We start from the raw sequence: 27352 nt of genomic DNA on the forward strand, positions 1-27352 counted from the left end.
CCAGTGATACCCCAATCATTCTCTTACCTATCTGATGTTCTGAAATGCAGGATGCAAGACTCTCAAAGAGGTTGGTTCCAGTGGACCAGTAAATTACAATTTTCAGCCAATCAGCATTTAATTTAAGAAGTGTTCACCAATTAGCTTAGCTTTCTTCGACCCGTTCCTTGACATTGGGCCTTCTCAAGACTTCTATATTCTCATCTCATGTTCTTATATTCTTGTTTGTGGTATTCAACACTTATTATGTTACCCGTGCAGTGATAGCCCACTGTGGCTCGGGTCTGGAATGGTTGTAATCCAACCTCTGTAACTACTTCATCTGCCTTAGTCCTCCCTCTCCCCACCTGGTTTCTACCCACCAGCATTCCCAAGGACCGGTCCCTGGTTACCCCCTTTTTTCATTGACTAAATTATTTCCTCATTTTGAATTTCCAACCATCTTAATTCAGATGAAACAAACCTTTTATCAATTCCATCGTTCACTTCTCATCTCCTATTTGGTATTGAGATTACTTTACACCTATCTGCCAGTGGATGGCTCTCAGATCTTTCATACTCAACTGCTCAATGCCCCACTTTACAAAGGATCCTCCTTCTGGTGCACTAGTGACCTGTTACTCCTGCCTACGTGGTCCAGACCCACTCCCTAAACGTTGTCACTCCCTAAATACTTTTTTCCTTTTGGTAAAAGCCAAGCTTTGCCATATAAATGCACTTCTGCCTTCTAGGTTATCCTGTTCTAGGTTTAAACCTATAATAACTGATAAAACCCCACCACAAGAGAAACAGTCCAGATCAGTGTAAACATATGAACACCTGAAAAACAACAAACTGAAATGCCATTCAAAGAAAAGAAAGTGAGACAATAACTAATTTTTTTCTGAAGGGGCCACACAATGTAACCTTGTTAAACAAGGTAGCAGCAAGAAAGACGTGATTGTTTGGAAGCATTTAATTATTTCACTGGTTGGAGAAATGGCTGGTTCATAAGAACCGTGGCCAATATATATTATCACATTTACCAACAGAGACAGACTAGGAAAAACACTGATACATCGGCCACCTTTTCGAACAGATTAGTATTGATAACAGGTCAACTGCTAATGGCCCAGGCTTTCAAAGTGCAATGCAAGGTGTAGCGGCAGGTACCTGTGAAAAGACTGCGGTCACTATTCACATGGGATAAAGGTGAAAACATGATAAGACTTTCCACATACCAACAAAATTTATAGCTACACAGGGTCCTAATGTTATGGATGATACCTTCAGCTAACCCTGGTTTCTTACCCAACTGTACTTTACAGCTGGGGCTTTTAACACAGTTACTAAACTAACATCAAAATTAAGTCCCAGAATAAAATGTGATGTCTGTTAAAAGGTCAGGACTAACTTATAGTGAAACATTTGCTGTGGAAATTCTTGGTAGCTATAAATGTCCACACAAGAGCAGCACCTCCTTCCGTTAGTTAGGAAAAGAGTGCAGGAAAGCAGAGGCAAGCATGCCTAAAGCATTATGTTTCCGGTGCCTTAGAATGAAGGGCTACAAATGAATCTGCTATAACCGTTTTTAAGGTCTCACAAGGTACTATGCTGTTGGAAGGGTTGACTACCCCTACAATGTGATAATATTCAGTAAGGGTTAAATGGCAAGAAGCTCCGTCGGTCAAACCGGGGCACGGTAGTTGGAGCCAGTACAAGTTGCGAGCGAGACGTCTCAAGTAGAGACAGTCTCACTCCGCCCGTCCCCCGACGGAGCTTCTTGCCATAAAACAGAAGTTACAGGTACAAGCAACTATAACAGCTTACAGGGCTATTCAGCACACGCAAGAAGCAGGGTAAGTGAATCACTTACCTATGCACACTACAAAGAAGTGTGCTACCATGCGGTCTTGAAGAAAGCCCAACGAACTGAAAGGGCACAAGGGCTGAAACATGTCGACCAATTGCACTTTTTAATAGGTGCAATAGAACAGTGACCCTTCTACTTACGCACCGCCTCAACGTTTAACCGTACCCCACCATCAACATAATTAAAGGTATCTTGATAAGATGGTGGTATTTTTAGACTCGCTTTACTCTCACTTTCACAATCACTGATCACTTCTGGGAATACCAGTTGGTCTCCCTCAAGGCAGAGGAAAGCATAACAAAAGACCAGATGATGATGCTTTTCACGTCATAATGCACCAAGGGCTTAAATGTGAACGAGGGTTTTTCAAGATGGACAGACCCTAAGACCCTGGTTAATAACAGGACAAGTGATTCATTCTCTCTTCATTATTTACACACGCGTATACATGCCACGCATACATATCTAGGATAGATGCATTTAGGCAAATTACTTAGGGCGCACACTTTAGGAATATGCAAGTGCTACTGTTTTATCTGAACTGCTTATGATCATCTTATTAGTGCTACTGTAGAAATGTATCTACTATTTACTATATTGGTACTAGGAATCTCGTTCGACTGCTTCCGTCTCCTGCAGCACATATGTTTTACACCAGATTGTAACTGGACCAATAAATACTTATGGAATCATCCTAATCACCAACCTGTGTATTTTCCGAGAGTAAGCAAGCACAAGTGCCCTGAGCTAAAAGTACTGTACTTTTTTCCACGATCCCTGAGGAATCAGGGTTGTCCTGTTCAGTAGTTGCCAGAACCTACCTACACCACTCTAAGATACAGGGGGGTGGTAGTGGCACTGTAGAGCTAGCTGGTCAAACGTCTGACATATCCTGCGGGGGTGGGGTGGGGGGGGGGGCTTGTCCGAAAGCGGTTGGGAACCCGAGCCCTCAGTTTAGGTCATCCAAAACGTGCAGGTCCTGGGGGACTCCTAGGAACTACACGACATGGAAGGTGCACTGAGGCACTATATGCGATTCGATGCTCATTGGGCAGATCAGCTTCCGCTGTGACCCATGCTGCTCTGCCCCTTACACGACGGCAGCACCCTGAGGATTAGACAGGCAATAGTGCAGTTGAGCTTGGGTCAAAATTTGAAATAAAACTCAAGCAGAGGAGCCAGAGGTCAAAGAGACACAAAGCAAACGATAGAGTTATAGGTGCTCTGCTGTGATTGGCTGTGGATGACGGGGTGCACGCGTTGGTGCTGGTAGGCGTGGCTCCGTGAGGGGGTGGTGTCAATGGAGTGAGTGTTGGATCTTGTGTGAGGAGTTACCCGTAGTTAGCGATCCCTGCTAGGAGTTGTATCCAGTGGGGAGCAGGGAGGCGGCTCTTACCTGGATCTTAGCCCTCAGGCAGTTGTTCTCACCCTCACATTTCTTCAGCTGCGCCTGTAAATGGGTCTTGGAGCATTCAATGGACTTGGTGAACTCTGTTGCTGTTTGAGCTAGATCCTGAGACAGAAAAGAACGAAACATTTAGAACTGTAGGAGAGCTCCCCCGAGGTGGAAATGCAGAACAGAGGAAAGAAAGAGAGCCCTCTCGGCTATGAAAGGAGGCGTGTGAGGAAGGCGAAGAGAAGAAGAGATCCTTCCCGCCTCGAGAGGCCACGTGGGGTAGGCGGAAGGAGATATGGAGAGACTTTAGGCGAGAGGGTGAGGAGGTAGGGAGCGCTGATGAGAGCTCCCTCCCACCCACTGTGTGATGAGAAGGAATGCAGAAACTAGAGGAGAGGGAAAGGGAGGTAGGAAGAGATAAGGAGAGCTCCCTCCCACCCACGGTGTGATGATGAGACATGAAAAACACTGGAGAAGAGGGGAAGAATGAGGCGTGTTCCCTCACACCCAGTGTGTGAAGAGGGGAACATGTGGAGCAAGAGGAGGCGAGCTCCAAGGGAAGCTCCAGTCCCTCCATGAAAGATGGAACTGTTGAGAAGCGCCCTTCCCACCATGACAAGAGGACACATGTGAACTTTACGAGGCATGGGGGAAGGAGGTAGGAGGCAGCAGTGTTTACCTTCTCCGACGCCAGCTGGTTCAGGAGGTCCTCCATCTCTTTCTCTCTTTCGCATAACTGCAACTGGAGACGCTGCAGAAGAAAAGAACAGCTTCAACATCAAGACAAGGGCAGTGGGTACACCTGGAGTAAGAAGACTACAGATGTACATGAGAGGAGTAAGAAAGGCAGAGGTAAACACCAGGAGTAAGAAGCAGACTAGACAGCTACATGGAAGGAGTAAGACAAAGGCAGGGCGGCACACCAGGAGTAAGAAGCAGACTACAGATGTACATGAGAGGAGTAAGACAAAGGCAGTGGGGCACACCAGGCGTAAGAAGCAGACTAGAGAGCTTCGTGGAAGGAGTAAGACAAAGGCAGTGGGGCACACCAGGCGTAAGAAGCAGACTAGAGAGCTTCGTGGAAGGAGTAAGACAAAGGCAGTGGGGCACACCAGGCGTAAGAAGCAGACTAGAGAGCTTCATGGAAGGAGTAAGACAAAGGAAGTGGGATACACCAGTAGTAAGAAGCAGATAGAGAGCTTCATGGAAGGAGTAAGACAAAGGAAGTGGGGCACACCAGGAGTAAGAAGACTAGAGATGTACATGAGAGGAGTAAGACCAAGGCAGTGGGTACACCATGGGTAAGAAGCAGACTAGAGAGCTTTGTGGAACCATGGACACTCCAAGACGCGAAGTAACATACAACGGGTCCAAACCAGAGAGAGATTCTGAGGTAGAGAGAAGCAAAAGAGACGCAAGGCACAGTGAGAGACTAAGGGACAGGGAGAGACATGCACGAGATCAAACCACAGAAAGGCTCCAGGATAGAGAGATAGAAATATATGCAGTGAGTGGCTCAAACCGCAGAGGAAGAAGCGGAAAAGACACAAGCAATGAGAGAACATCAAGTAAACCGAGAGGTACTGGACGAGCACACACAGACAGACACCATGACGGGGAGACTCAGGAGGGGTCCAAGCCACAGAGACTTTGAGGCAAGGACAGCAGCGTACGAGATACAAGACACAGAGCTGACCCACCCACTGAAGTGCCAGAGACACGGAGAGGGAAGAGAGAAGCACAAACACCCTTGGGCATAGAGACATCCTCGTTCAAACTGAGACGGTTCGGGGGCACAGGAAAGCTTTGTTTTTTACTCTGGCATCCTCTTTAACGGGGAAATAAGCAACTCACCGTTTTTTCAGAGTCGCAGCATGAAAGCTTCTTCAGCAATGCCTCCTTTTGTTCTACCAGGCGCTGTGTCTCTTCCTGAAAAAAATAAACAGAAGCTGAGGAGCCTTCAATAGACTATTCTGCACACTGACCAATCAGACAAGAGCAAGAGTACACAAGCCCAGCCAATCAGACAAGACTACGAGAGGACTACTCTGACCACAGCAAAAAGCTTGGCCACAAAACCTCTACTCAACTAACCTAACAGAAAACTACTTACAATACTGGATCCTAAAACTAACCAATGAAATAATAGTCCTGAGAGTTCCAGCTACAAGGCTGAACCCCAAGAATGGAACAATAAGAAAAGCTCAGTTGAGCTCATCTTCACCTGAACCACTGCAATAGCGGATCTATCAGAAATAACTAGATCCCAGGCGCTGGCCAATCACAACAAAGGACAGTTTCCCAGTCCAATAAGCCATTACTTCTGCTTCGACCAGGACTATATTACTGAAGGAGGTAACAAGCTTTAAGAGGACAACATCGAGTAGCTGAAAACTTTGAAAGGCAGCAAGAACTCTCCAACCGTGAAGTGGCTGCATTACAGCAGCAGGTCAACCAAATAAAAAGCAGAGGAGGTCTTACACGGGCAGTCACCAAACTATGGTGAGGTCGGTCAGGGAGGACTGGAGAGAACACGATGCCAATCAAGGCCATCATACCAGCTGACCATGGGCCAATCAAGACCGTCATACCTGCTGACCATGGGCCAATCAAGACCGTCATACCAGCTGACCATGGGCCAATCAAGACCGTCATACCAGCTGACCACGGCAGAACAGAACGGCAAGTCACCCGTTCTGTCAACGAGAGCAGAGACAACCCATTCTTTGGGAGCAGGTGACGCCCCTGGACAAAGTCCAGTCTGTCCGAGAGAGCAGACACACTGCAGACTTCAGAGCGAATATAACACAGACCCTTCTTTAGAAGCAACTATAGCCCTGCCCAGTTTCTCAGGACAAATACCACACCCTGGCTATAGAACCAAACCGTATCCCACACTAAGACTAAGGGCCTAATTTAGATCTCGACGGACGGGCTACTCCGTCACTACGGTGACAGATAGCCCATCGGCCGAAATATGAATCCCATTATATCCTATGTAATTTATATTTCAGCGGACGGGATATCCACCATCTTTGTGATGGAGTAACCCCTCCGCCGAGATCTAAATCAGACCCTAGGATACAATAGCATTTATACTTCAGAGGACGGGATATCCGTCGCCGTTGTGATGGAGGAACCCCTCCGCCGAGATCTAAATCAGGCCCTAGGATACAATAGCATTTATACTTCAGAGGACGGGATATCCGTCACCGTTGTGAGACAGTAACCCATCCGGCGAGATCTAAATCAGGCCCTAGGATACAATAGCATTTATACTTCAGAGGACGGGATATCCGTCACCGTTGTGAGACAGTAACCCATCCGGCGAGATCTAAATCAGGCCCTAGGATACAATAGCATTTATACTTCAGAGGACGGGATATCCGTCACCGTTGTGAGACAGTAACCCATCCGGCGAGATCTAAATCAGGCCCTAGGATACAATAGCATTTATATTTCAGAGGTCGGGATATCCGTCACCGTTGTGATGGAGTAACCCGTCCGCCGAGATCTAAATCAGGCCCTAGGATACAATAGCATTTATACTTCAGAGGACGGGATATCCATCAACGTTGTGACAGAGTAACCCGTCTACGAGATCTCAGTCAGGCCCTAGGATACAATAGCATTTATACTTCAGAGGACGGGATATCCGTCGCCGTTGTGATGGAGTAACCCGTCCAGCGAGATCTAAATCAGACCCTAGGATACAATAGCATTTATACTTCAGAGGATGGGATATCCGTCGCCGTTGTGATGGAGTAACCCCTCCGGCGAGATCTAAATCAGGCCCTAGGATACAATAGCATTTATACTTCAGAGGACGGGATATCCGTCACTGCTGTGATGGAGTAACCCGTCCGCCGAGATCTAAATCAGGCCCTAGGATACAATAGCATTTATACTTCAGAGGACGGGATATCCGTCGCCGTTGTGATGGAGTAACCCGTCCGCAGAGATCTAAATCAGGCCCCAGGATACAATAGCATTTATACTTCAGAGGACGGGATATCCGTCACTGCTGTGATGGAGTAACCCGTCCGCCGAGATCTAAATCAGGCCCTAGGATACAATAGCATTTATACTTCAGAGGACGGGATATCCGTCGCCGTTGTGATGGAGTAACCCCTCCGGCGAGATCTAAATCAGGCCCTAGGATACAATAGCATTTATACTTCAGAGGACGGGATATCCGTCACCGTTGTGACGGAGTAACCCGTCCACAAGATCTAAATCAGGCCCTAGGATACAATAGCATTTATACTTCAGAGGACGGGATATCCGTCGCCGTTGTGATGGAGTAACCCGTCCAGCGAGATCTAAATCAGACCCTAGGATACAATAGCATTTATACTTCAGAGGATGGGATATCCGTCGCCGTTGTGATGGAGTAACCCCTCCGGCGAGATCTAAATCAGGCCCTAGGATACAATAGCATTTATACTTCAGAGGACGGGATATCCGTCACCGTTGTGATGGAGTAACCCGTCTGCGAGATCTAAATCAGGCCCTAGGATACAATAGCATTTATACTTCAGAGGACGGGATATCCGTCGCCGTTGTGATGGAGTAACCCGTCCAGCGAGATCTAAATCAGACCCTAGGATACAATAGCATTTATACTTCAGAGGATGGGATATCCGTCGCCGTTGTGATGGAGTAACCCCTCCGGCGAGATCTAAATCAGGCCCTAGGATACAATAGCATTTATACTTCAGAGGACGGGATATCCGTCGCCGTTGTGATGGAGTAACCCCTCCGGCGAGATCTAAATCAGGCCCTAGGATACAATAGCATTTATATTTCAGAGGACGGGATATCCGTCACTGCTGTGATGGAGTAACCCGTCTGCGAGATCTAAATCAGGCCCTAGGATACAATAGCATTTATATTTCAGAGGACGGGATATCTGTCACCGTTGTGATGGAGTAACCCGTCCGCCGAGATCTAAATCAGGCCCTAGGTATGAAACAGCCCAGACCCAGTCTCCTATGGAAGCCAACGGCAGGCCTCATCCGCAGGGAAGAAAGCACAGACCAGACCCAGTATCTGGGAGAAGGGGGGGTGATGAGCAATGCCCAGAACTAATCTCTGAGGAGAAAAAGGCCCTGCCTACAAAGCATCTGTAGGGGAAAAAAGCACAGCCCAATCCCACCTCTATTCAGCTGTAAGACACTGCAGAAACTACCACTAGAAGAAAACCGAGCCACCCCCTATATCTTGGGGAAAGATGCACCTCAGCCGCTCTCTGGGGCATGGCCAAGGCACTGCCCAGACCCTCGGCCTCTCCAGGCGCCAAGGTAATGCCCAATCCAACGGTCTTCTCTGGGGGCCAAGATGGCACCCAGATTCTCAGTCCCTCTGGGGGCTTAGATACCTCCCTGAGCCTCAGTTTGTAGAGCTGAGGATAAACAAGTGAGATTTTTTCTGACAATCACATAAGGATAAGGTGTCGGCTGCACCGTCAGGCAGACCTAAAAGGTTGTTCACCTCAAAACATGGCCCAGGGTCTACAACAGAGCAAATCTTCAAAAGCCAATCCCTTTTGTGAAAACAGATGGTCCCACAATAAAAAACATACTAAAATCCAAAGACACCGGGGTCATAAGGAACACTACATGTGTCACAGCCACAGGAAGGTTACCAGGCTCGAATGTCCTTCCATCTATTCGTTATCCTGACATGCCCTGGCTTAGGAAGAAGGGTCATTCCAGTCCTTGCATGCATGTTACAACAAAACTTGTCTAACGGAGAGGAAGTGGATGAACCTGCAAGTGAACGAGCCTATGAGGAGCCTGACTTGTGCATACTTTTTTTTTGGTGTTTACACTTTATATTGAATTTGACCACTTCAGATACAGTGAATCATTGAAAATGTTTCCGATCTCAAGGTACATGCATAGGCAGACAGATATTTTTTGGCATTCAGGTGTACATACGTAAATGTTTTCTCTCATAGCTGTCATAATATATCAATACAATCCCACCAATATACATAGGTTGAGGTTATCAGTGTCAGACTTATGGGTCCTGGGATATGGTTGCTAATCAAAATCTTGGTGACAGAGCTACGTCTGCCCGTGGTTCTCATGGGAGCTTTGAGCCTGTTGCTCTAGTGGGTGGGTAACGATCCCTGTCCCTCGCCGGTGTTATCTGAGCAGCTGGTTTGTATCCTAAACTAAAAACCTGGGTGCTGAACTGGGGTACTGATGTGGGATCAGCGGGGAATGACTTGTGTATACTTGATACAATGTGTGTGAACTTGCACTAGATAAAGAAGTGCCACAGGACAAGGATAACTTGTAGCAGAAACACAGTGGGCATTACAGCACTATAAACGCTTGATAACACGAGGCACACGGTGCAAAACTACTGATAAATGGGCCCAAGACCAAACACCTACAAACACCTACTCTGGAATGACTACTACATACTGAGCTCCATTCTGAAACCACTCCTACACACTACTCTCCATTCTAAAATGACTCCTACATACGACACTCCATTCTGAAAGAACACTTACATACAACGCTCCATTCTAAAACGACTCCTTCATACTACGCTCCCTTCTAAAACAACTCCTACATACGACACTCCATTATGAAATGACTCAGACATACTACGCTCCATTCGGAAATGACTCCTACATACTACGCTCCATTCCGAAACAACTCGTACATACGACTCTCCATTCTGAAATGACTCCTACATACTACCCTCCATTCTGAAACAACTCCTACATACGACACTCCATTCTAAAACAACTCCTACATACGACGCTCCATTCTGAAACGACTCCTACATACGACACTCCATTCTGAAACGACTTCTACATACTACGCTCCATTCTGAAACACCTACATACGACACTCCATTCTGAAACGACTCCTTCATACTGCGCTCCTTTCTAAAATGACTCCTACATACTACGTTCCATTCTGAAACGACTCCTACATACTACGCTCCATTCTAAAACATCTCCTACATACGACACTCCATTCTGAAACAACTCCTACGTACTACGCACCATTCTGAAACAACTCCTACATACGACGCTCCATTCTGAAACGACTCCTACATACTACGCTCCATTCTGAAACACCTGCTACATACTACGCTCCATTCTAAAACAACTCCTACATACGACACTCCATTCTGAAACAACTCCTACATACTACGCACCATTCTGAAACAACTCCTACATACGACTCCATTCTGAAACGACTCCTACATACTACGCTCCATTTTGAAAGAACACTTACATACAACGCTCCATTCTAAAACGACTCCTTCATACTACGCACCATTCTGAAACAACTCCTACATACGACTCCATTCTGAAACAACTCCTACATACGACTCCATTCTGAAACGACTCCTACATACTACGTTCCATTCTGAAATGACAACTACATACTACGCTCCATTCTGAAACAACTCCTACATAAGACACTCCATTCTGAAACAACTCCTATATACTACGCTCGATTCTGAAACGACTCCTACATACTATCCTCCATTCTGAAAGAACTCCTACATACTACACTCCATTCCGAAATGACTACATTCTGCTGTTTATTCTGAAAGAACTCCTACATACTGTGCTCCATTCCGAAATGACTCCTACATACTACGCTCCATTCTAAAACGACTCCTACATATTACGCTCTATTCTGAAAAGACTCCTACACATTACGCTCTATTCTGAAAAGACTCCTACATACTACGCTCCATTCTAAAATGACTCCTACATACGACACTCCATTCCGAAATGACTCCTACATACGACGCTCCATTCTAAAATGACTCCTACATACTACGCTCCATTCCGAAATGACTCCTACATATTACGCTCCATTCTAAAATGACTCCTACATACTGCGCTCCATTCTAAAATGACTCCTACATACTACGCTCCATTCTAAAATGACTCCTACATACGACACTCCATTCCGAAATGACTCCTACATACGACGCTCCATTCTAAAATGACTCCTACATACTACGCTCCATTCTAAAATGACTCCTACATACTGCGCTCCATTCCGAAATGACTTCTACATACTACGCTCCATTCCGAAATGACTCCTACATACGACACTCTATTCCGAAATTACTCCTACATACTACGCTCCATTCCGAAATGACTCCTACTTACTACACTCCATTCCGAAATGACTCCTACACACGTCACTCCATTTTCCATTCTGAAACAGCTCCTGAACACTGAATACCCATTCTGAAATGAAATTTGCACACCGTATGCCCATCACAATCTAAGATGCACTGAACAGAAGGCAAGCCCCTGAACCTTGTTAGCGTCTTCACCTCACACTACATAGCAGACTTGGTGGTCGGAGGGCATGGTGAGGGCCGCAGGGTGCAACGGGGTGGAGTCCACACATGAGATAGGTAGAAAAGAGAGACCCCTGGGTAAGAACACATGTGAGAAGGACCGAAATGTCATTCTTGCCATAACTCTTAGTTTAATTTTCACATTTGTGTTTTCTCCAGTCTCCTGCCTTTGGGTCCCTGTGATTGTTCAGTAGAGTGTACAGGTTGGAGGTCTGGTTAGCCCAACCAGTGTTACTCCAAGGTGACATAACCCCACAGTGCTCACTGGGGTTGGGAAAAGAAGGTAGCAAACGGAGACGTTACTAAAACCCTATGTTCTACAAACGTACCATGCATATGATTCAGTACCCAGAAGGCAGCAGGCTGCCGTTCCTAAAACAAAACTTGCCTAATATGCACAAAGATCTGGGTACCACTGTCATTCCCCACTCACCTCTCTGGACTGCTGCTCCCTCAGCAGTTGTCGCAGGCAGCGGTTCGTTTCTTCAAAGGTTTCCAGTTTTTCAAGCAGTTTCTCTTTCTGTTGTTCAACTTGGTTTACGGTGTTAGACCCACAGCTCGGGTGTTTCTCCTGTTTAAAAGAGAATGACATGGTCACACTTAAGGAGCTCAGGACAGAGGTGCCCTTACCACCGAGCATGGCGAGGCATAGAGGAAGATCGCCCCAGCAGGGTTGAAGTCTGTGCCTCATGTAGTAATGCACGGGATGATGGTGCAACCAATGATTGGTACACGTTGGTCTGTCGTTGAAGGGTGGTGTGGTGCAAGCTGACATCTCACTAGCAAAGGGTCGGTCGCTTCTTAGTAGCAAACCATCTGCTGGCATAAAACTAGCGTACTGAGAGGTGGCTTCACTCATGTAAGATGTGATATGTGTTGGTCTCTCACTGATATAGGGTGGGTAACTCCCGGGAATAGGGCATGCTGGCCTCTCCCCCTGGTGTCGGGTATGTTGGCATCTCTGCCATGATAGCCTTTCCCTGTCGGATAGCTTATTGGCTGCTCTAACTGGTGCTAGGCAAGTAAGTCTCTTTGCCTGGTGCGGGGCATAGGTTGGCCTCTGCCTGGCGCGGGGCATAGATTGGCTTCTGCCTGGCGCGGGGCATAGGTTGGCTTCTGCCCAGCGCCGGGCATAGGTTGGCATCTCCTACTTACATTCTTCAGTTTGCACATGGACTCCTTGAGTAGCAACACTTGCTTGGCAGCTGCATTGCCGTCCATCTCGGCTTCCACCAGCTTGCAAAGAAGGGCATCCTTGTCCGTTGGGCATTGTTGCTTCGCTGACCTACAAAGAATGAAAAGTCTTAGCAGTATCCCAGAGGGCCTCTTCCATTGCAGCACAACACAATAAAAAGGTTAATTCATTGAGCACACGGGGCACCCACCTCATGCACAACACTGGACAACACCAAGTACAGAGCGCCTGTGCAGACCCTGCAAGCAGCTCCTCTCCCCGAGAGCTCACAGACACCGACAGACAGCTTTGCCTACATCACGGGTGACAAACATCCCATCCTGTGCACAGAGATGGATGAAAAGGGAGCCCAGAATCATGCCACCCGGGCACTTGTCGCTTAATGAATCAAATACTGCCATAACATACCAACACATCAGAAAGAGATGTCTGTCCTAAAAAGATCTGACATCAAGAGGGAGGGGCCAAGGTCCATGAAGGAGACACGCCTATCAAGTGAGAGCACTGATGCACACACATACAGGCACAGTACAACCCCTATAGATGTATAAGTTTATGACCTGTTGGGGTGTTGAATGCACACATACAGGAACAGTACAACCCCTACAGATGTATAAGTTTATGACCTGTTGGGTTGTTGAATGCACACATACAGGAACAGTACAACCCCTACAGATGTATAAGTTTATGAACTGTCGGGGTGTTGAATGCACACATACAGGCACAGTACAACCCCAACAGATTAACCTGCATATGAAATGTTGGCGGTGCTATATACAGACGTACAAGAACAGTGCTCTCCCCATGGATGGAGCACAGGAAAAGTTGGGGTGCTGTATATACGCTTACAGAAGAGTACTGTGCCTATAAATGGAGAAGAATAGGAAATGTTGGATTTCTGTATACACACCCACACACACACAGGAACAGTAGTGCCCCTATAGATGGATCAGTACATAAAATGCTGCTGTGCTGTGTACACACACAGTACCAGCAGGGCCCCTATAGATGCATCAGTACATGAAGTGCTGCCGTGCTGTATACACACACACACACACACAGGAACAGTAGTGCCCCTATAGATGGATCAGTACATAAAATGCTGCTGTGCTGTGTACACACACAGTACCAGCAGGGCCCCTATAGATGCATCAGTACATGAAGTGCTGCCGTGCTGTATACACACACACACACACAGGAACAGTAGTGCCCCTATAGATGGATCAGTACATAAAATGCTGCTGTGCTGTGAACACACACAGGAACAGGAGGGCCCCTATAGACGGATCAGTAAATAAAAATCTGCTGTGCTGTATACACACACAGGAACAGCAGTACGCCTATGGATGGATCAGTAAATGAGGCGTTGGTGTGCCGTATACACACACAGGAACAGCAGTACGCCTATGGATGGATCAGTAAATTAGGCGTTGGTGTGCCGTATACACATTTGTGGGAACAATAAGATCCACTGAGACTAAGCGATTCTATAGATTTTCTCAATGATTTTGGCAGTGGGGATAAAACGCCAAATCCAGTCAAAAGCCTTGGTGCGCCCTGGTATGTAATGCAGTAAAAGGCAGTAGGAAAGCCAGGCCCCAGGGGCAGGTGACACAGAGGGGACCATGGACATTGACCCCCAGCACATGCAGCCCCCACACGAGGAGCGCGGTATGTTCCGCATATGTCAAGCGCGGACCGTGGGTCTCTGCTGATCACTTGAAACAGAGCCCAAAGAGCGGCCCAAGTCTGTGTAAAACCACCAACCTTCCCTAGTAAGGTGGAGATCCTCTGATTGGGGACAAGCCTCCAAATCCCACACCAGCAGACTTCTCGGCACAAGGGTATTTTGGCCACCAAAACTGCACCGTCACCCTGGACATCTACACATGTGTTCTTTGGTGACCAAGGAGCGAATGCTGAGAATGTAAAAAGGGACTCAGACTCTGGGTTCAAAAGAGTCAAGAAAGTGTCTGTAACTGGAATAAATGCCCACGCCTTGTTGGTGAGGACCAGGTTTCATCGTCCGCTTTTGGAACCTCCGCTCGCAACTGTGGGAATTGGAAACTGTATGGTTTCAGAGGTGTGGATAGTGGAGGACTAGCGCACCACAGACCATACTCATTGCAAACAATATTCAGGCCTGCTGGGTAGTTCTCCCTCTAGGCTACCTTCGTAGGTATGATTGGTAGTGACATTGGTGCTGTTGTGCACACGGTTGGGAATAGAAGTGGCGCTGGTATTGTCAGGAAGATTTACTCTGTTCCCTGGGTCTCTCTAAGCCGACTGCCTTCAGAGTGTCCATTTCTGTCTTCATCCGTGACATCTCACCGTCGGCATGGGTTCCCCATAGAGTGATACCCGAAAATGGCAGATTCAATACTCTTTGCTGATATTCTGGTTGGAGGAATGTTAGGCGCAGCTAATCGCGTGCTGCGAATAAGGAAGAACCTGCTGCAGCACTAATAACCCGATTTGAGACCATGAATCCCTCATTCAGGATTTCCATGAAGTCTTCCCTTTTATCTCCATGGAAATGTTCAGCAAACCGGTTTATGGATTCCCACAGTGCCCTGTGGAAATCGGCCTGGGAGGGCAGTGGTGCTGGCTGCTTTAATGGTGGTTGCGGTCGTGCCACACACTTTCCGTGCCCCAGAGTTCAACTTCCGACTCTCCTTATCAGGAGGTACTGCAGGGGGAGCTAGAGGGTGTCAAACAAGATGGCCGCAAATATGTGACGCTCTCACTATGCGGGATACAATCCTACCTTCATCCTGCTCATCGCCCACCTTTGCTGGCTGGAGACACCGCAATCTGGCCAGTAGACATCACCTGCCACCGGATGCAGTGAGGGGAACCGGAGACTGGGCCCACACACAGAGGGAGCCGCACTCTCTGCCCCGGCCTTATCAGCTAAGATGGCACCCGCGATCGCGGCCTAGTTTTGCCACTAACGCGGGCCCGGAGGCCCCTGCCCTGCTTCCATGGCTGCCGCACGCTCACCTACAGTTGTGGGGGCTCCCGCGGACTATACCATTGGTACTCCTCCCGAAGCCGCTCAGCGGCGCATACCTAGCTGCCATTTCATGGCGCGATTATTTGGGTAGCTCCCCCTGTTGGGGATCCGCTCTAATACTGTTTCAGAGCACTATTTTTCTTTGTTTTCCCTTGTTGGAGTCGCTATGCCCACTGACCTGCTGTACCTCTGCACACCCTCACCCGGGGGCCACACCATACTATGGGGGTTGCAACATACGGGGGCCACACTGATTTTAATAAGCTTAATGACTACCCTTAACATAATAACGTGGAATGTCAGGGGCACACACACCAACGAGACTATATGATATATATACGCATATCTCCGAAGACATGTCGCTAGTGTGACACTCTTGCAGGAGACACATCTCACGAGCCAGGAGGCAGCCCTCCTCGGCCGCCGCTGGAGGGGCCAGATTTATAGCACCAATTTTTCAGCTATGGCCAGAGGGGTTGTGGTCTGGATCAAAGCCGGGGTCCCGTGTGCGAAGGAAGAAGTCCTGACTGACCCAGGGGGGCGCTATGTTCTAGTAAAGTGCAAACTGAATGGCCAGCCAATTGTCTTGGGATCCATATATGCATCCAACACTGCACAGGGCCCCTTCCTACAGGACCTTTCAGGAACACTACTTAGATGGAGAGACGTTCCGTGGCTACTCAGCGGCGATTTCAATGCTGTATTAGACATTGCCCTTGACCGCTCCTTTCCCCCTCTTAATGCCACCACAGCCTCCTCTAACGTGCACTCGCTTAAGCCTTGGATGGATAACTGGGCACTTTCGGATATCTGGCAAGAGCAACACCCTCACTCCCGGGTCTACTCCTTTTACTCATCGGTCCATAACTTACATGTACGCCTGGACAGAATCCTTTCCTCCGGGACACTGCTTTCTTTGATCCAATCCGTTGACCATCTCAGGCGGACGCATTTGGATCATAACCCCTTGGTACTGTGTTTAGCCTGGGAGGGGCTGCACCGCCCGGCCTCGACCTGGCGACTACAAACAACTGCCTTGGAGGACCCCGTCTTCCGTGGTGCACTCAATGAGGCTTCCGCAGACTCGCTCTTCACTGAATGGGAGGCCTTCATGGTGGTGATCAGGGGACACTGCCTTGGGTTCACCTGGAACGTCCGTCGACAGCTAGACACTTTCCTCTCTGCCATCGAAAGGCAATTACTCCGGCTCGAAACGCACGTCGCCGCTGGCCTAGATCGGCAGGACCAATTGGAGTCGGCTCATTCGGAACGCGTGGTCCTACTTGAGAAATTGCAATGCCACAACTTTCTGGCACACTCTGCCCGCAAGAACTCCTCGGTGGACAAGGCCGGAAGACTATTAACTTACCTGATCCGAAAGGAGCACCCGCAGCGCCCCATACAGTGGACGATCTCGGTCGTGAGCGACACACCCAGAGAGACATTCATGCGCTGATGACGGATCATTACGCCGCGTTGTATGGGTCCCGGAGGGGTGGAGACGCTCCGAGTGTGGAGTCCTTCTTGGACACGTGGAGCTACCTATTCTTACCATAGAGCAGTTCCTCGACTTAGACTCGCCTCTTACCGAGGACAAGGTAAGGGAGGCGCTGCGCTCCCTGTCTTCCAGGAAAATGCCGGGCCCAGATGGCCTCCCGGCCGAGTTTTTTAAAACCTACGCCGCTCACTTGACCCGCACTTACTTTCTGTTTTCAACACAGCGATCTCGGAGGGGGCGCTGCCTCCAACCATGTGCACAGCCAACGTGGTCTCATTGCTGAAACCCGGCAAAGATCAAACGCCCCCGAGCTCCTATAGCGATTCTAAACACGGGTTACAAAATCTACGCAAAAATTTTGGCCAACTGCTTAGCTCTGCTAGTCCCTGAGCTGGTGCACTCTGACCAGAACAGCTTTGTCTCCCAACGCAACACGGCCCTAAACCGCCAACGTTACTTGCGGGTGGCGGAGGCTGCATGATGTTAGACCTCGAAAAGGCTTTTGATTCGCTGGCCTGGAGTTTCTTGTTCGCCGTTGTGGCCTGATTTGGGGTGGGGCCATATTTTCTTCGTATGGTGCGGTTGCTATATCACGAACCATCAGTTCTGGTTCGTACAGGGCCCTATCTATCCGACCCCATCCGGGTGCGCCACGGGACCCGGGAGGGCTGCCCGCTCTCCCCGCATTTATTTGCGTTGGCCGTGGAACTGCTGGCGGCTCACATCCGCACCCATGTAGGCATGGGAATCCCGTTAGGGGACGACAAGCACACCATATTGCTCTACACAGATGACCTGCTGCTTTATGCACGAGATCTGCATGACATTCCCGACACGCTTGACCAGGCCCTGAGCCACTTTGCGCGCACATCGGGACTCCAGGTCAATGCCGCAAATTCTATTCTCTCCCCATTCAGAAGGGAGACACCGGATCCGGGATATGTCCTGGGGGGTACTCCGATCTCCTAGTGTGGAGATCCTTTCCGTTATCTGGGAGTTAAAATATACAGAACTAAGGCTTGTCTTTTTGATGGTAATATCCTTCGTGCTACCAAGGCAATCCGGTCACAAATGAGTTTTTGGAAGACACTCTCACTGGCGATCTCTGGGAGGATTGCCCTTGTAAAAATGGTGGTCCTTCCTCGTCTTCTTTACTACTTCACCACCTTACCTCTTATCATCTCTCCCTCTTTCTTCAGGCAGTGGGAAGGACAGTAAGGGAATTCATATAGGGTACATCGCACCACAGATTGTCCATGGGGAAACTCTGCCTCCCTGCCAGTCTAGCGGTCCCTAATTTCGAACATTATTATCTAGCATCCCAGCTGCAATGGGTTGCCAGATGGATGTCATCTCGATACCTCCTAGACAAAGCTTCACTGCAGCACCCACTGTCCCAGAGCTCCCGGTTACAGATTTTCCATCCTTGCTCCAAACTCAAACCCCCTGACATGCTCCTGCTCAACATAGCACACCGATGCTTCAGAAGATGTCTTTTTATCACTAGGGCCACTATTCCATACGCCCCTGCCCTCCCATGGATGGGAACTCCGCGAGAGGCCATCTACAACTCGACAGCGGAACTACAACATTGGGCTTCGGAAGGTATTGTGGACATAGGCGATTTCTTTCAGGATGGCTCCCTTATCCCCTATCAGGAGCTCATATCAGAAGGGAACCTACGCCCTGGACAGTTCCTATTACATCAAGCACTTATTGCTTCCCTGGCGTATACGTGGGGGACCCTTAAGCAAGAGCCACCCATGCACTGCACACTACAATACCTTCATGTGATGGGGACAGGGCGGCACCTGATACGTTGGTTCACATCTTCCATTAGACAGCACACAGAAACCGATCTCACCCGGCTTAGGCAACACTGGGAGGAGGGTTTGGGCAGGGCTTTCACAGATAAAGAATGGACCACAGTTCGGGGCAGCCCCACATACATCCCACCGCAACCAACGGTTTAAACAGATACAATTCTTTGGTTTGCACCGAGCTTACCTCACTCCCGCCCACATCAACAGGTATTTCCGTCGAAATGACGCCAACTGCCCCCTTTGCCAACACATAGACGCTGACATTCTCCATATGTTATGGTCTTGCCCTATCCTGCACGACTACTGGTCCCAAGTGTCAACTATCCTGAAGGCTTGCACCTCCCGGGTGATCCACCCCGCTGGGAGTTCCACCTACTGCATCTATTCAGCAGAAGCAAGAAACATAGGGCCACCACCAGATTTTTAGACCTGAGGCTAATAACAGCAAAGCGTCTCATAACCAAGAGGTGGAAGTCCCCTCTCCCGCCCCCCCCTCAATTGCTTGGCGACGATCTCTGCTGGACTGGGCCAGGGTGGAGGGGATGGCACTCCAAAGGGAAGATCTCCTTGGCTTACGCAAATTCCCCATAGTGCCTCAGTGGGATGCTATGGTACTGAAGCTCCAGGAGATGGTCACTGGCGCAGGAGGTTCGAACGAGATGACAGAGGCTGGCACTCAAGGCTCGCCTCTGGCCCTCACGTAGACTGAAGATCACGGACTTCCAAGCGTCTTGAATCCGGTCCTTGTCACTGGATCTGGCAAACTTTAGTCCTCTTCTCCCCCCTTCCCCCTGGGCTGTACTAGGCACAGAAACAGGGCCCAGGCAACTCCTATAATCCCTCATTATCTTATGTTGTCCTCATTATGTTGTACCCTATGTCCAGGGTTGACGCATAACGCACCATATTCTAGCTATGTTTACATACTCTGGCGATGCGGTCTTTGGGACTAGATACCCCCCTTTTACCAGGGGGCGTGATCCTTGGACTCTTGCAAGGGACTACCATGGAACTCAAAAGTCATACGTTGACTAATGGCGTATTTGTATCTGTTCTATTGACTAACGCTGCCACAGTAAACTGTGCAAAATGCTAAAACAAAATGTTAATGAAAAGATTTAAACAAAACAAAAATCGGGAGGTACTGCAGAAGTGGGGGTAGTGGCATCTTGTTTCTTTGCCACAAACACAATCGCGGAGTCTGGTGCAGGATCCTTGCGGAGGAAAGCTGGATCCTGCTCCGGAGGGCAGTATTTCTTTCAAATCCTTGATGGTGTTGTATTAACAGAGGCCGGTGTCGGGAAAAGATCCATAGCAGGTTCAAGGAGAGCTGGTACTAGATGCAGCAAAGGTCTGGATGCAGATTTGTGCTGTAGAGTCTTGAAAATGACTAATGTCATTGGACTTGGAGTTGACACAGGGATATTAATTTTTGTTGCTCCCCTCACGAGGACTTCTTGAAATGTGGTGTCCTCATTCATTGGTGATATACGTAGAGGTGAAGAGTCAGAAAGTATTCGGAAATAACTTCCAGTAGATGTGGAGGACGCGTGCCTTGACCGAGAACGTGAATGACGACGAAAATTATGGTGGGAGTGCCTGGAAGAGGCAGAAGTGCGCCTTGAGCTGTTACAATGTCGTCTACAATGAGGGCGCGACCGGGAATGAAATTTGTGTCTTGCATTGGCCGGTGCAGCTGGAGGAGGTAGTGGAGGATGCGGTGGCAGAAGAGGAGGAAGCGGAAGTGGTGGAGAAGATGGGGAACATGCTCTAGCGTACTCCCTAATCTGTGGTGGTGTAGGTGAGTCTTTTTTCTAGCCTCCTGTAGCCTGGACGATGTCGAAAGAGTTCTTGACATCGACAAACCTCGATGTCGACCTGGTTGTCGAGGGTGAGGATCAACAGCGCCTCAATGTCGATCTTCGCCAGTGCCTCGACGTCGACCTGGATCTCGACATCGAACTCTATGTTGAAAAAGGCCAGTGGATCGACGTAGCAGTTCTAGAGATGGATAGTCCTGGCCTTGATGCTGATCAGTGGCAATTACTCGACATCGAACCGTGGAACGATAGTGAACACGTCAGTGCTGTTGCCGTCGATCGGGACCAATGGGAGTTTTTGTGCTATTTTCTTCCAGGCACACCCTCCCGAGACAGATTACAAAGCCCTAGAAAAGGTCAGACCTGCACCTCGCCCTGAGGCCCCACCTTTAGACTCTGTAGTCTTCTTTGCTCCTCGGTCCCATGAAGGCAAATCTCTCGGCCTCTCAGGGTCCCTCGTTAAAAGTAGTTCCAGCGGTAATGGCAAGACTTAGTAACATGCTCTTCTCAATCAATCAACCATGGACTTGTGAAGCGCACCACTCACCCGTGAGGGTCTCAAGGCGCTAGTGGTGGATTTTTCGGGCACGTCCGTCTCATCCGAAGAGCCAGGTTTTGAGGCTCTTCCTGAAAGCTTGCAATGTGCGGGTTTGTCTGATGCTGAGGGGGAGTTTGTTCCAGGTCTTGGCTGCGATGTAGGAGAAGGATCGCCCTCCTGCTCTGGTTCCGCGGATGCGAAGAATTTCGGACAGGGCAAGATTAGCGGAGCGGAGGCTTCTCTTGGGTGCATAGAAGGCGATTCTTTTGTTGCAGTATTGGGGCCCGATGTTGTGGAGGACGTCGGTGAGAAGTTTGGAGGTCACTCTCTTTTCGACTGGGAGCCAGTGGAGTTCTCGTAGGTGCTGGGTGTTGTGGTGGTGTTGTGGGATGCCAAGGACGAGTCTAGCTGCAGCGTTCTGGATGATCTGGAGTTTGAGGCGTAGAGATTTGTTTATTCCGGCATATAGGGTGTTCCCTTAGTTCAGTTTGCTGATTATAAGTGCATGGGTGACTTTCTGGATACGGGGGGGATCCATTTGAAGGTCTTGGGGAGGTAGAGTATACACATCTCAGGAGGATCTGTCTTGGCCTTTTTTCTCCCACAGGCTGGGCATTTGCCAAAAAGAGATGGCATTTTTCTGGCAAATGGTTTCTAATTTCTGTCAGAAAAAGACAAAAAAAAGCCAGGGAGAGACCAAAAATGTTGTATGAAAAGGTTGTCACAAAAATTCAGTTAGCAATTGTTAAGAAAAAAAACATAAGTTGCCCGAGCTCAATGCTCCAGGGTCTTGTCAGTAGGAGACAAAAAAAAAAAAAAAAAAGAACTGAAGTAACTGCCACCTGCTGTGCATGATGGGATACTGGTGGTATCTGGGTTCTTAAAGGCACAGTGTCTTTTTTAGACATATAAGGCCAGCCTATGAGGTTACTCTGTCCTGCTCTCCTTCATCTCTATCATAAACAAGGGTTTGTGAGGAATAATTATGCTGCTTCAAATCATCTCAAATCATCCTCAAAGACTTTGTCTGGCCCTTCATGATGAAATAGCTGGCCATTGTAGCCTAGGTATATAGGCTGCATAATTTGTCTCTTTTATAAAGGCTTGTTATGTTATGTTGTTTTCTAGAGCGCTTGAATACCCGGAGGCGTCTTGGCACTGGCTTAAAGATTAGCAGTGTAATGAGTGGATCCCAAAAAGAAGAAACTAGTCTGTTAAATAACCAGGTTTTAAAGACTTCCTGAAGACCAATGTATTGCAGGCCTGCCTGAAGAAAGTTGAAACTCTACACTTAAGATATATCGACTATTCAGCGTGTATGACTATAAATGGAAATCCCCTACAAGAGAACCTGTGGGCAAAAAAAAAATCATCTCACAGCTAGGCTTGTAAGGGGTCAATCCTGTGGATACCACACCAGCCCACAACCCTGGCCACCGTCAAAGCTCACTACCGCACGTACCCAGCTGAACCCTCAACGCTGCAAGCCCTACAATGGCTGCCAGTTGCACCTTCAAGGCGTTAGCTAGTAACAAAACTATATAGAGAGGTGAGGGATAAGAGGGTCCCTAAACTGGATAAAAGCCTGACCCGTTGGAATGATAGACTAACCCCACTGCTACTAGACACGGAATGGGAGCATATTTGCAAGATGACTAGTGCCCTCACGGCCAACAGCAACTTGCGCATTATATATTTCAAGTATATCCATCAGACCTATCATACCCCCATCAAATTACATAAAGGTTTTCTAGGGGAAACAAGTAATTGCAAGCGATGCGGCCAAATGGACGCTGACTTTTTGCATCTAGCTTGGGAGTGTGGCAGAGTGCTGGGAGGGTGTACTGAAACGCATATAGGAAATGACTGAGATTACGTTACAATGTTGTACGGCATCAATCTGCTTGTCGTGTCATGTACCTCAACTGAAAGGAACGCTGGGGTAAGTTAGTGCGCATCGCACTATTGATGGCCAAGCGCTGAGTAGCTCTACATTGGGAGAGTGTAGTGGCCCCAAAGACTGAGACCTGGATAAAAGACGTGGTGTACTGCACTGAAATCCTTGCATAATATGCAGAATAACTACCGGTAACGTCTAGGCCAAGAGACATATGGGAACCTCTACGTCATTACGTGCAACAATTGGCTATCAATAGCTCACGGAATAAATAATATCAATATTATTGTTTACAGGATTGTGTATTGCCGCAAATGTAATTGATGATACTGCTGTGTAGATTATAACCCAGATCTTCGTTGTATGTTTTGTTATTGTTGTACTGCCTTGCAAGGTTGAGGAACTGCACTTATTGTTTGAAACGCCAATAAACAGAAATTTATAAAAAAGAAAACAAGCTTGTTTACCACTGCACTCCAAGATTCCAAGCGCTCCTGCCAATAACTTGAAAAGACATTGAGAAACAGCAAAACCCCTGAAACATGCACTGCCTACATAACAGCCAGAACAGCACACAACCAACTCATCAGACCCACAATGAAGAACTTCCTCCAAGACATAATCCTCACCAACGCCCACAACTCCAAGAACTCTTCCCCATCATACAGGAATTTGCCAAACCTTGTAGCGAACCTCTAGATGTCCCACCCTCCCAAGACCTCTGCAACAGACTCCGCTCCTTCTTTCACCTCAAGCTTAAAACACTCTACGACAACTTTGACAACCAAGACCTCTGCACCACCACAGCCCCCACCCCCAGCAATGCCACCCAACAGACCCTACTCACTTGGACCCCACTCACGACAGAAGACACTTTAAAAACCATGAAAAGATCCACTCCAGAGCACCCTCGGACCCCTGTCTGCCCAACATCTTCCACGAAGCTGCCACTACCATTGCGCCCGAGCTACGTAGAATGATCAACGGCTCCCTCCAGACTGACTGTAAGCACGCCGAAGTCAATCCCCTCCTGAAGAAACCCTCCACAGACCCGACAAACCTCAAGAACTTCAGGCCCATCTCGCTGCCCCCATTCGCAGCCAAGGTCATCGGAAATGGCCGTCAACACCCCGCTAGCACACTTCATCGAAGCTAACAACATCCTAGACATCTCCCAATCCGGATTCTGCAGCAACCACAGCATCGAGACCGCCCTCCTCGCCACCACTGATGACAACAGCTCCCTCCTCGACCAGGGCTAAACGGCAGCCCTCATCCTCCTGGACCTATCAGCAGCCTTCGACACCGTCTCCCACTGCACACTAGCCACCAGACTCCACGACGCCGGCATCTGAGGAAAGGCCCTAGACTGGATACGCTCACTCCTCACAGGAAGAACACAGAGTCAAGACTCCCGCTCTACCTCTCAGAACCGACAGAGACCAGATGCGGAGTACTCCAGCGATCCTCGTTCAGCCCCACCCTCTTCAACATCTACACGGCCCCCTCGCAACCATCGTCAGAAACCACTGACTCAACATTGTGTCCTACGCAGACGACACCCAGCTCATCCTCTCCCTCACCAAGGAACCCAACATCACCAGGCACAACTTCCAAGAAGGGATGAAAGCTGTTGCAACCTGGATGAAAAAAAGCTGCCTGAAACTCAACGCAAAGAAAACAGAAGCCCTCATCCTAGGCTCCAACCCCTCAGCATGGGACGACAACTAGTGGCCCCCCGCCCTCGGAACCCCCCTCCACCCGGACAGTACATGCACGAAACCTCTGCATCATACTGGACTCATCGCTCACTATGAACCGCCAGATCAACGCTCTAACCTCGGCCTGCTTCAACACCCTCTGCGTACTCTGAAAACCCCTCAAATGGATTCCCACCGAATCCAGAAAAACGGTCACGCACGCCATCATCAGCAGCAGACTGGACTTCAGCGACACACTCTACGCCAGAATCAAGAAAAAATTACTTCGCAAACAGCAGACCGTCCAGAACGCCACAGCCAGACTAATCCTAGACTTCCCCCGTCACAACCACATCACCCAGGACCTCCCTGATCTCCACTGGCTCCCCATCAAAAGAATAACCTTCAAGCTCCTCATGCACGCAAACATGGCCCTCCACAACATCGGACCGGCATACATAAACAACCGCCTCTCCATCCATGCCCCCAAGAGAAACCTCTGATCAGCCGACCTCTCCCTGGCCCCCATCCCACGCATCTACAACACCAGAACGGTGGAAAGTCCTTCTCTTACCTAGCAGTCAAGAACGGGAACAACCGCCCTCTTCACCAAAGCCCTACACTGCTTCAGTTCAGGAAGGACCGATGACCCCAGCACCCAACAGAGCCACCCCGCGCCTCGAGACCCTCAAGGGTGAGCAGCTGCGCTTCACAAACCCCTGATTGATTGATGTTCTCCCCGGAGAGAAAATCAGACAATCCAATAAAAATAAAAAACTACCAAGCACCACCCTCTGAACAATCAACAACAGTCACTCTCTGGAATTTCTCCAGAATAATGTGTCAGTCATAGCTCACCGCCAGATGGCATTGTACAACGAGGTCACACAAATAAGGCAGCTTCCATATGACCTATAGGTCACAATCATTCAGCGATGCCAAAGCACAAGTCGTTTCTGGATGAGTCCACTTCATATCACTTATAGTGAAACAAAAATACTGCCCAATGGATTGATTGAGAATATACCAAACCTTATCCACAGACATCAAAACAGCTTTATACCTGGTTGAACGCAATGCCACCCTGCATTTGGCACTTCCAAGTGGATTAACTACTGGGGGATGGCATTTCGATGTCGTTCATCTTAGAAAAGGATGTGCACCCGAGACATTGGCAGCATGGACATAGTCTCCACCAATCATAATGGAAAGAAGAAAACTTTTTAAGATTAATTCCCTACACCTTTTCATATATATCCTGCAAAACTACTGATAGACCATCTCCCCCTCCCAAGTTTCTTATTTAGGCTCCACCTCTCCCCGCCCAACTTTCTATGGGACAGAGGCTCCAGGGATTTCTCCCACAAATGCACACATCACCCAATCTAAGTGGACTGGGCACTGCAGACATTTAATTCTTCTGAGTTACCCAAATACTTCCAATCAATGACTGGATCTTTGGGCAAACAGATTGGAGGTTCATTTACGGAGTCCCTAAATTTACTCCATAAACCCCTTATATCGAGTGTATTCCCCAAAGGTATTAAAATCCCAACATAATGCCGGTGACAGGCGCTCAGATGGATAGATTGTGAGAGGAAGCTCATCCAGGAAATCCCACTTGGACAAGGAAGCTGGCTGAACCAAGTAGCTAAACTAAATCGCTTTAAATCCTAGAATGATAGCAGCATCTCAAAATAGAGACACACGGAATGGGGGGATCACATCAATCATATGAACTGCTCACACAACAATACACACTGCAAAAGCACAATTTTCTAAGCATTTACAATTAGTACATTCTGCTACAGTAAAAGGGAAGCGGAGGAGGGTTAGGCCACCCTGTCTTATATAATGACAGCTCCTTTTGGGTTTATGGACTACTTACTATGCGGACTGTAATGGTGTTAGGCAGTTTCTTACTTATTGTGGCATGTGTACTGCATACTAGAGCACAATAGTTAAAATAAACATTTTAAACTTTTCTCATGTCTCTGTCAGATCTTATTACGAATGTGAGAAAGGATGTGTCCTGTAACTGCGATTCCTGAGAGGGTCAGGAGCGTTGTTTTCTGGGGTGTCTAATCACTTGTTCCTCTGTGAGTGAGTAGGAGGGCAAGTGAGACACTATAGCTAGTCAGTTCCGGGCACATGGGTACTAAGGTGGTAGGATGACTTCCTGCTGTGAATGCGAATGATAATGCTTTTCATTATTATACGGCTGCAGCTGTTCCGGCAGCTTATCGCCCTTATACGGTT

At 48.4% G+C, this 27352-nt stretch overlaps 1 protein-coding gene across 7 annotated transcripts in view; it reads right to left on the bottom strand.

Moving 5' to 3' along the window:
* The window catches only part of ODF2 (outer dense fiber of sperm tails 2), a 306180-nt gene that overhangs the window by 74502 nt on the left and 204326 nt on the right, over window positions 1-27352 (bottom strand). For all 7 annotated transcript variants that reach the window (XM_078646615.1, XM_078646614.1, XM_078646612.1 and 4 more), the window contains 5 exons: window positions 12762-12891; window positions 12040-12177; window positions 5103-5177; window positions 3928-3999; window positions 3249-3365 (listed from right to left, as the gene is read on the bottom strand). In XM_078646615.1, the coding sequence (XP_078502741.1) occupies window positions 3249-3365; window positions 3928-3999; window positions 5103-5177; window positions 12040-12177; window positions 12762-12891 (532 nt within the window). The remainder of the gene's footprint in view (window positions 1-3248; window positions 3366-3927; window positions 4000-5102; window positions 5178-12039; window positions 12178-12761; window positions 12892-27352) is intronic.

Source organism: Lissotriton helveticus, chromosome 5_2, assembly GCF_964261635.1.
Source record: "Lissotriton helveticus chromosome 5_2, aLisHel1.1, whole genome shotgun sequence".
Taxonomy (NCBI): domain Eukaryota; kingdom Metazoa; phylum Chordata; class Amphibia; order Caudata; family Salamandridae; genus Lissotriton; species Lissotriton helveticus.